Source organism: Pundamilia nyererei, unplaced genomic scaffold (genome assembly GCF_000239375.1).
Source record: "Pundamilia nyererei isolate P.nyererei 1_Seehausen unplaced genomic scaffold, PunNye1.0 scaffold00078, whole genome shotgun sequence".
In the NCBI taxonomy this organism is placed as follows: domain Eukaryota; kingdom Metazoa; phylum Chordata; class Actinopteri; order Cichliformes; family Cichlidae; genus Pundamilia; species Pundamilia nyererei.
Window position 1 is genome coordinate 2897884 of NW_005187479.1, and position 10949 is coordinate 2908832.

The 10949-nt window shown below is 37.8% G+C and overlaps 1 protein-coding gene across 1 annotated transcript; it reads right to left on the reverse strand.

The window, feature by feature from the left end:
* Window positions 1-1139: 1139 nt before the first annotated feature.
* Window positions 1140-10874, reverse strand: LOC102215948 (receptor-type tyrosine-protein phosphatase eta-like). The gene is made up of 17 exons (XM_005737714.2): window positions 10566-10874; window positions 10081-10341; window positions 9741-9992; window positions 8941-9210; window positions 8573-8836; window positions 8064-8321; window positions 7597-7684; window positions 7452-7496; window positions 7352-7360; window positions 7159-7246; window positions 6671-6761; window positions 6321-6397; window positions 5984-6118; window positions 4230-4346; window positions 2696-2856; window positions 2441-2576; window positions 1140-2348 (listed from the first exon to the last, which is right to left on the reverse strand). Exons 2-17 carry the CDS (start codon window positions 10130-10132, stop codon window positions 2196-2198), a joined length of 2196 nt encoding a protein of 731 aa, XP_005737771.1. The 5' UTR covers window positions 10133-10341; window positions 10566-10874; the 3' UTR covers window positions 1140-2195.
* Between the last annotated feature and the right edge of the window lie 75 nt (window positions 10875-10949).

The window sequence follows — 10949 nt, forward strand, 5'->3', positions numbered from 1 at the left end:
TAAACTGTAGTGAAAAAGAGTGGTCTAGTACCTTTGCCTAGATCAGATGACAAATATTTCATTTTCTCTTTGCTGTTGTTTTATATTCAATTTCAGAGAAGGTTAGAAAAAACATCCTAGTGTAATCCATTATGGTGGATTTGTGGCATATAAGCATTTGAGGTCATTATTAAATTTGGATCACCCAGTTATCTTTTGTTCTATTTTAATTTTCCAATTGCAGGTCAGGATTTATGTTCAAAATGGGGCATTCAAATGCCAGATCTACTTTTTTAAAAATCGAACTTATGGACCTGAGAGGCATGAGACAGAAATTATGTCGGGAAGTGGGGGAGAAAAAAGTAGAAGCCTGAGAAACTGCAGGCCTATTTAAGCTGACATGCTGAAAAAATCTTACATTTGAAAAAAAACAATGCTGTGTACAAAAAGTGGTCTTTTAAACCACCTCAATACTGTACAAAGTCTTGCAACAGAAGGCCTGATGTGCTGAGCTGTAAAACTGTCAAAGTCTCCTTGTGAAAAGCTTTTTCCTTACAAAGTAAGAAACAGACATGGTATTATTTATTCATCCGGTGAGGGTGCACTTATCTACCTGCAACCTCAAATTGAATAATTCAAAGGTGTAACACCTCAATCCTGCTCTGTAGCATGCAGTCATGTATTGTGTTGGTCCTTTTGATCCTTCCATTTGACTCAAACAATTTGGAAACTATATACATAATGAGTTTATCAGACATGCTGCAGTAGCTGTGACACAGTGTGCAGTTTGTTTATTTTCTGAGTGATGAGCTTTGTAAATAGATCCAAACTCACAATTGTCCAGAGGTAACATTAAAGCAAGCATATGAATCTTTAATCATATTGAAGCTGAGGGATTTAAACAATAAGAGGAGTATTACGCCCCTATTTTCCAGAATTTATAATATATATAATCCCATTTCATATGACAGGTTAAAATGTATACAAAATTTGAATCCTTGCCTTTTTCTATATATATTTTCACATTGTACCATCAAGCATAATTAAAAAATATCCTAAAACCTTAGTAATTATTATACATATTTTTCATTTAAAACCCAAATGCTTAAAATAGCTTTAAATACACTATGATAAAATAAAAATACGTTTTAAAAAATATCTACAGGCGTACTCTTTTATTGAATTATCTTTAAAAAAGTAAAGTTTCTGCCTCATGGAAAATCCTGCCCTTTAAGCCTGCACTTCTCTGGCCATTTTAACATCACAGTATTTCCATACAAGGATCGGATATGTAGCAGGAAGTGACATAACATTACAGTTTCTGTGAGGAATGCACAACGTAGAAAATAAGGAAAAAAATGGACTAAGTTCGTCAAAGTACAAACACCATAGATGCTAGGAACATGTTTAGTTTAATTGAGTTCCTGAGCTTTTTATTGAGGCAAGTAAAATTGCAAAAATAAAATTGTAATAAAAGTATTGTATGTATAAAGAAATAATCCAAACAGTCTACAAAGCACTGGCCAAAATATTAATGCTACTGAAAAAAACATCTCCATAGTAGACAGTGTAGAAGACAAATGCATCCAGTGCATTATTCACAATACAGTGCATACATGTGCAAAAGGCTCCTTCATTTAAACACATTGCAGAGTTCATGTTGGCTTATAATATGCACAAACAGACAGCTGAATTTCAGATGTCTGTCTTTTCCATTTGAAGACACAAGAGTGCCACCTATTGGTGAACTGGTGGAAAAAACTCTTTAAAAGGCACACTGTCTTCATAACAGCATTTGTTTTATACAAGGCAAAGGTTATTATAAGTTTTTCCTGATCAAAAATACCTGTACAGCATCCATCACACTACCTGAGCAAAAAGATCTAATTATCAGTGAGTCATATACAGTATTAAGAAGCATTTATAAAACATCTGAGCAATACAAAAATATACAATTATAGCAAAGTGTCCAAGACACATAATCCATTATTGCAGCTCTACGTACAGTTTCGTCCACTGTCAACATTCATAAATCGTAACAAATAAATATCAAATAATCTGAGTTTGAATCCAGGAAGCTAGATGACTGTTATCAAAAGCCTAAAAGGTATAAAAATAAATCCAGGAAAATGTGCTCACAGCCTCTCCTTCACAGATATTTGCTCAGTTTCTTTCTAAAAGTGAAGAGAGATGGAAGAACTGATGGACTTCTGGGCCTATGAGTTGTGGTATCCGTTTTTGGGAGCCCCCTTTTTTGGGCCTATATTTTCATAGATTGCCGCGGTGTTTTGGTAGATTAGATCCACATTGGTCCCCGTTCTCGACCGGATGATGTCCAAAGCACACTGGTTTAAGAACACATACTGGTCCTGCACATATGTCAAATGCAAAAGTTCATTGAGATATGGCATATCACTCATCACGTCAAACAACACACTACAGTGAATGTGAACATCCCTACCTCTGTCTGCACCATAAGCGGTCGGTGCATGCGCAGATCATGAACAATGCCGAACACATCCACTGTATTTTCTCTTTCAATCTGGAAAATCAGTCTGTCTATGGCTATAAAGGTACCTGTGCGCCCCACACCAGCACTAATCATAAAGAACATAGAAACACAGATATATAAATATATATATATATATTTTTGAAAACAGGTCACACTGGATAAATACAAAGTTGTGAGTGTATTTGCATGTGTGCTCTGTCAAACCTGCAGTGGACCACTGTGGGCGAGTGTTTTGAGTACTGGTTCATGTGCTCTCTGACTAAATGTCTGAAGCTGATGAGGAGCTCTGTGGTTTCTGGTACCCCGTGATCTGGCCATGCTGTGAAGTGGAAGTGACGAACTGCTCGGGTTTCTGCTGTTTTCACCTGAAGGACAAAACAGCGAAGCACCTCAAAACAGCTGAAGATCCTCAAGACACAATAACACATACTAGTGATGAGAATTCCAGCTCTTTTTAGAGAACTGGCTCTTTCAGCTCGGCCCACTACAAACAGCCGGCTCTTTTGGCTCCCAAGCGGCTCTTTAGGTTGTTTTGTTGCTTTAATTAATTTATTGTCAATAACAATATAAAGTTATGCACAAAATGAATTACTAATGTAAAAAATAGTGGGTTTTTTTTATTTATACATGTTTATTATATAAATATGCTTTTATTTATTCACTTCACATAAAATGTAAAAAAAAAATTGAAAACATATAAACATATAAAACATATTACAAAAAACATTTACAATTCAACTTTTAACTATTTAAATTTTCAGCTTTTTCTGTTTCAACAAATTTAAAGTGAAAAAACACAAAACACTTCAAACCACAACACAACACCATTGCTGGAAACTAGAATTGGCTGGGCCGCGCTATGAATTATGGGATAGGCTGGGCCAATTCCAGTTTCCAACTATGGCGATAGCTACTTAGTTTTAATATCACTTTCTGGTGATATCTTAAACTTAAGATAAGGCAAGAACGTAGTTGTGTAAACTTCTAATATCTGCTCGGTTTATCAAGACATCACATATTGGCAGAAGTGCGCCGATGTTTTCGGACACGTTCTTGCACCAGTTTGAAGTTTTGCGAGTTCATCTTAATTTTTTTTTCTCCCATGTCCCTCGCAGGGCTCGGTAAGAGAGAGGGAGGGTAAGAGAAAGGAAAAAAATGAATAAATAAATAACACGGCTCGCAATAAGGAGCCGGCTCCCATCGTTCACTTCAAAGAGCCGGCTCTAAGACCTGATTCATACTCGACTGATACATCACTACCACATACCTCAAACGGTAACTGGACAACATGACAAAAATGTGTTGCAAGGATTTATGTTTTAAAGCAAAAGCAAAAGTGCCTTTTTACAACAATCAAAGATACAAAGTATTAGTTACTGACCTTGTTATTACCATAGATTTGTTAAGACATTGGAAAGTTTAATAGGTAGTCTATTTTGGTTGCAGGACGCCTACTGTAAATCATGTTAAATATTCAGGGACCATAGGGTTTTCCAATCTAAAGGTTTCTCCCTTTCCTAAAAATACTTCTGAAAAATTATAAATATTTATTACAAAAATAATTTACAAATATGGATATATGCTGTATGAAGTATGCTTCCTTCCCATTGTTACCAAATGCTTGGTGATAGGGGGTCGTGTAATTGTTGGGCTTTCTTCTATTATTGTAGTATATTTATCTTTAGCACTGACACTATATAGACAAAACAATATTGAAACCAATGTGAAAACCACTCACATTTTTAATGTCAAAGTCCCTGAGGGTCCAGTCCTCAAGTGTTATTTCAGAGGTTGCTTTTACAATGATGTTGTCACACCGCTTGGTACCAGAACTCCAATACTGCTCACATTTTACCTGGAAAGGAAATGTTTTAGCTTTAAAAAAAACCCTGCAAACATTGTAAAAATAACATTTACATAAAAAAAAAACACTGTAAAAACATATATCGTTTCATTTTACGCTATCATTTATTTCGTGGTGTCGCAAAATAAAAAGTTTAAGGCAATATTTTTTCAACGTTTTGTGTCACTGCAGTGGCTATATTAATTTCTTAAAGTTCTCTCTTTCTCTTATATTTAATATAACCACACTACAGACGGAAAAGAGCATGTTTTTACAACGACGGTAAAACCATCGCGTGTCAGCTTGTTTATTTCCCATACAAACCTTTCACAAGAAAGCTCAAGATCCTGTTGAGACTTTTCAAAATAAACTGAATCACATGCAATAGTTTGCAGAGTGTTTACGGATGAGAAGCTAAAAAGAGCTGTCAGAAGCTAAAAAATAAACCTTAAAACAGGCTTTTCACCGCAGCACGCCGTGTAATAAATACTCACAAAGAAAACAGCAGCCATTACAACTTATGACTAAAAATGTGTCGTTTTATGCATCTGTTAAAACACTCGACTCCAGGTACACGGCGTCCAGCTGTAAACACTTCACACAAGTCGCCCGAGATTCACAGAATTTACAGAAAATGTTAAAATTTTGTGATTTATATCGTAGTCGGGACGATAGATGTATTATATCGGGATATGAGATTTTGGTCATATCGCACAGCCCTACTAGAGCTACAGGGGAACATCACATGACTGTATAGAGCGTTATTAAATTTATTGCCAATGCAATCATATGGCACATTGACTTCTGAGGACATTTTAGACGGCACTCATCATCAAAAAGGTTGCCGACCCCTGGTATAGATGGAAACATATGAATAGATCACAGGGATTCTAACTTTTTCCTCAGCTGTATTGTTTCATTCTTGGCCTCTATTAGACTCATTCTGAATGATCAAAATAACCCTCGTTTATCTGACACCTGGTGTTGATACTACCCATGTCTTAAACGGTGTCCCTTCGTGGTCACGTTCCCTTTATGACAACTTTCTTCTGATTAACTGTCCATTGCAAACAAAAAGTTTGGGCAGCAAGTGGGTGGGATTACTGTGGTCACACTGATATCATACAGGTGTATAGAGTGGGGTTATGTAAACCTGCCATTAAATTACAGCTTACATCCACCAAGATCAGATGATTGAAGTAGCAGCAGGAGAGGAAGGGGGAGAAAGAGGCAGTCGCTCCATATATGTATATCGGTTGATAAGCTTAACATGGGAATGCTTTAACATTTACTAACATTCAGAGATGAACTTAAACACTTGCTTTACTTCTCTCTGGGATAACTTCCACGGAGATGAAATGCCGGGTTGGTAGCGAGGCTCCAAATGCTCAACCAGATCACCAACATGTCTTGCACGCCACAGCCGCTCTATCACGTGCTCCAACGTGCTACGGTTATGAGCTGAGTTATGCCACGTCGCAAGTTTTGTGAGATTTAAGGGATCGGATCACATTTTTTATTTCTCTCCAATATTCGATACAGTAATTTAGGTCAGTATTGGACCGATTCAGACACGTAATATCGGATCAGTCTATCCCTACTGTAAACATGCTTGTCCTGCTAGTTGTGGTGTTTTTGTTAATACTCACTCGTCCCTGTTCATTACAGCGTGTCAGCATGACCAGAGTCTGCACATTCTTCTCCCAGATCATCCTCCAGAAATCGTTGACCGTGGTGGGTAAAGGACCTTGAGCTGCAATAAACTCCTTCCTCGAGTTGTAACCCTGCCAAATAAAATGTGAGCTCAACCACATGAAACAGCAAGTTGGATTTTTCTGAGACGTTTTTCAAAGCAGAGTTTACATGAAGGCAGAAACGTTTAACAAATGGCAATGTCAAGAAGCAAAGTTATATTGCTCAGTAGGATGCTTGCTGATGCTGCAATGACTGTGGCAGAGAGCTGCCTCAAAAAGTGTCAGTACGCACCGGCATGTAGTTAGCATTGATGTAATCATCAGACGGACTTCCATGGAGAATGGAAAGTTTCACCCTAGAAGAGTCATCTAGGAGGTGAACAAGAGGGTAAATGAAATGTAAGAGATGAAATTAAAGGGAAATGTAATGAGCATGAAAGGAATTAAAAATTATTATTGTTAAAAAAAAAGTATTAGAAATTATTTTCCTACACTGTTATGCATTAATAGATGCATGCTATTGTTTGGTTCAAGGCACAAACTAAAATGGTAGCAGATGCTGTAAGGCAGGCAATGATACTGTTTAAAGAGTGAGGGTGTTATGGTCAAAGCAGCAGAGATGGATTTGTTAAAGTGACTCACATGGAAGCACATTGTTGTAGCGATTCTTAGGCTTGTTCTCCACATTCAGTGCATGTAACTTTGACTGAGCTGTGCCAACAACCTTCAGGTCCTTTAAAATACAGAGAAAAAAAGTTGGTGGCTACATGTGGAGTACCAGAGAAGCAAATGAAACTTTTTCCGGGTAGTTTTTCTTTTTTTTTGCCCTTTGCATTACATTTCAGTATTATTTTGGCTCATTCTGGTAACAGTAATTACATTTGATTCTGTTTCAGTTGCACCTCTCCAAGATGTCTCTTTTCAGGCAGCAAAAAGCTTTTGGAGCACTGTAAGTAATACTGTAAAGCTGTACCAGGAATGATTTATTGCTGTTATACTGACATTGACACTGGTGAGTGTGTCTAGAACACAAATTGTTAAAATAAGAAATAAAAATAAAAATGTTCTACTATGAATAAGTATATTTACAAATCAAGAGTCAGTTAATATATTCAGTTTTGGGGATTTACCTCAAATTCTTCTGCAAAGCCACAGTTGGAGTCTGCTCTCTGCTTCTTGTAATAAGCCTCAAAGTCCTCCACACTCACGGCCACACTTCTGCTCAAACCAAAGTTTAGGCAAGAGTGATAAGGTGCTTTCAGGAAAGAATTAATATTTGGAAGATATGCTGAAGCTTTGAGAGTTAAAAAATGTTGTACTTACACTTTGGCTCTATAAAAAATGCAAAAAAGAACAATAAGTAGCAATTAGAGGAGTATATCATACATACAGTACAACAAAATGATAAAAATACAAATTTTACCTTAAAGATTCAATCTGGATGTCTGGTGATTCTTTTTTGGCTAGCCTACAGGAGTAGATAAAGTATATAAACTGTAAATATAGAATTTATTCATATACACGGATATTTAATGAACATGTTTTTATCACTGGTGATAGTGGCAAACCTTTTCCAGTAGATAATAAAGGCGATGAGGACACTGAAGAGAATGAGAAAAACTGCTACTGATACACCAACAGCAATAGTAGTGATAGCTACAATGTTTGGAAAAAATGTAACAGAGAAATGAAGAAAGATTTCATTAGGCATTCGTAAAATTAGAGTCGTTAAACATCCTTGGATCAATCTGTAGTATGAAACTATTGTGTGTGACACCATTCGATTGCGCCAAGCTAGCAGAATTTACTGGCATGGGCAGCTCTTTGATAAAAAAATAAATAAAAGTGTACTATCAACTACAGCTCAACCAATAAAAGCAGTCACAGACAAATGAATGCATAGATGTTTTTGAGCACCAATAAGGAAAAAGGATTTTATTAGGAACTGGTATTTTCTATAAAAGGCTTCTCTATGTATCTCTAACTCTAGTTTTTAAGTACATTAGAACACTAATATTATTACACAAAGCCTTACGTATGCCTGTTGAGCACTCGCGATACACAGGGATGCTGGGATTTCCATGGCTTAGAGTTATCACAGTCACATTATATATAGTATTGTGGTTAAGGCCAGAAATGGTATAATTGCAAGATGCCGTTGCACTGATGTTGTTTCCATTTACAATCATCTGGAAGCCAGTGTGTTGGCCATGGGGTGTGGTACATGACAAGATGATTTGTGCAGTATTGTCGTTTGGACCTTGACAGCCTAAGATTTTCACTGGGCTTGCATCTGTAGCATGAAACAGAAATAAGGGAAAAAAACAGAACACCTCTAATGAACAAATCTGTCAGTTCTATTAAAGTATAATATTTCTATCAAATATCTAAAGAAAATACAAAATCTGTTTTTGACAAAGTTTTATTTGTCAAAAACAGATTGTTCAGTTATCTTTTGGTGACAGTGGAATCATCAAAATTACATTTTTCACATGTAAAAGATAGGTGACAAAATTTTGCAGAATTATTACTTAGTGTCCATACTTGTGCATTTGGTGATCATTACTGGTGCACCCCGTGTTTCATCAGAGGTCTCTGTGGTGACATAAATACTGTAGCACTGACCAGGTTCCAGGTTAGTGATATTATACATAGTTTGTGTAACTGTGCAGTTCTGCATTTGGGAATTAGTTTGATTCCAGGACAAAAAGTATTTATAGCTGTTCTTGTAGTCAGGTGGATTGGTCCAGTTGACTGTGATGTGTGTCTCTCCTGGAGTGACCGTGAGCTCCTGCACTGCCAGTGGTCCTGTCAGACATTAGAGAGATATTAAAGTTAATTCATACAGTAATAATGAAAGAGGAGACTGCCCAAACTTCTCCAATACTTCTTTACAGAAATGAAAGCCTTACTTGTTGTGACCATGTAGACATAAATCGTCTCACTCTGGAATTCCAATTCTCCCACAGTTTTCACAGAAATGTTGTAGGAAGTCCCAGAAGACAGGGAAGAGATGTTCATTCTGGTGTTTGTGGTATTTATATTGTTGGATTGCTGGGATGACGTGTAAATCAGCAGGTAGTAGAAATTAGCACCGGTCATCAGAGGCGCCTCTATCCATTGAGTTTCAATGGAGCTCGTTGTTTTATTCAGGATCTCAATCTGCCCAGGAGGGTTAGGGACTGGAGGAAGGGGGATGCAACATGTTACCTTATGTAAGTGCTCACTGTTTTAATTAATTTTGTTTTACAGTTGTTTAGTGTAGTAAATGGTAAATGGCCTGTATTTATATAGCGCTTTACTAGTCCCTAAGGACCCCAAAGCGCTTTACATATCCAGTCATTCACCCATTCACACACACATTCACACACTGGTGATGGCAAGCTACATTGTAGCCACCCTGGGGCGCACTGACAGAGGCGAGGCTGCCGGACACTGGCGCCACCGGGCCCTCTGACCACCACCAGTAGGCAACGGGTGAAGTGTCTTGCCCAAGGACACAACGACCGAGACTGTCCAAGCCGGGGCTCGAACCGGCAACCTTCCGATTACAAGGCGAACTCCCAACTCTTGAGCCACGATCACCCACAGTGTCAAATTGAACTTTATCAGTAACAGCTAAATTCTCAAAACCTGCTGAAGTAAATAAAAACATACATACATATCAACATAAATGTGACTACACTCAAAATTGAAGACACTTATTACTCACGAGTGGCGTTAGTAACAAGTTCAGATGACGCATTGAAGGGTCCACTTATTGTGGTTAACATGACGCTGTACGCCCGTCCAGCTGACAGGTTTTCAAACTGATAGGATGTATTCAAAGAGTTCAGGGATTGAATAGCTGTATTAGGTGTTAGGTAAAGACTGTAACGCTCCACGTTTCCTTTAGGTTTCATCCATGTCACTGTGATGGAACTATTCGAATGACCTGAGATAGTGGGCTTTACTGTCTCGGGCTCTGTTGATGTGATGAGAGAACAAAGGATTAAAACATGTCAACAATGATAGTCTGACACTGAAAACTAGAAAGGGCAGCTGAGTCGTACTTGTGTACTGAGAAGTGCAGACTGTTTGTCCTTCAATGCCGTTTGCTGCCATGACAGAAACACAGAAGGTACAGTTGGTCCCAGGGTCGAGGCCTGAGATCTGTATGGTTTCTTGTTCCAGGGTGTTGTTTTTGTAGGCACAGCCTGATGTAGCAACTCGATATTTATAGTCATCCCTGTACTCAGCTGGCTTCGTCCAGTTCAGATTTATAGCAGTTGTGTTTATGGTTTCAGCCTTCAACTCAGTAATACCGTATGGCCCTACAAACACAGGAGGAATTATTATTATAATAACAACAGCAGTATTATAGGCACATGAACAGCACTTTTCTTATAACAGCTCTCTTTCACTGGAATAATGATAAACTACCCAAGCTCAGCTTTTGATGGTTGCTGACTTTGGTTGTTTTTACTGATTTAGTTTGAGTTTAGTATCGTGGATTTCCAGGAGAAGCAGAGATTCTGACAACATATACTGTACATACGTGTGAAGTAAGACACTGTCACAGGATCTGCCTTAGTGCCATCTGCTGTCAGTGTAGTGACAGTGAAGGTGAAGTTGCTCCCAGAACGAAGATTTCTGATTGTTGCATTTGTTATGTTCACATTTAATTTGTTTACAGTAACATTGGACTCGTTGGTGACCTGCACCCAGTAAGAGTAGCTTAATTTGCTCTCCTGCTGTGCCCACACCAAGGTCACTGCATTTGTAGTTATTTCTGTCTGAGTCAGATTGGATACAGGAAATGGTCCTGAGAAAATGAGACAGATGAAAAACCTGTGATTGCTGCTACATGTTCCTCACACTCAGAGGAAAAAGAAATACGATAAATAGTATTAACAATATTACTATTTTAGAAAAAGGACAC

What these genes read in the sequence shown, in the direction of transcription:
- LOC102215948 (XM_005737714.2), bottom strand. Translation starts at nt 10,132, where the DNA reads ATGGCAGCAAACGGCATTGAAGGACAAACAGTCTGCACTTCTCAGTAC. An exon ending in ACTTGTTACTAACGCCACTC is followed by an intron (nt 9,211 to 9,740) that starts GTGAGTAATAAG and finishes CCCTTCCTCCAG; the next exon opens with TCCCTAACCCTCCTGGGCAG. An exon ending in TCAATGCTAACTACATGCCG is followed by an intron (nt 6,119 to 6,320) that starts GTGCGTACTGAC and finishes TTTATTTGGCAG; the next exon opens with GGTTACAACTCGAGGAAGGA.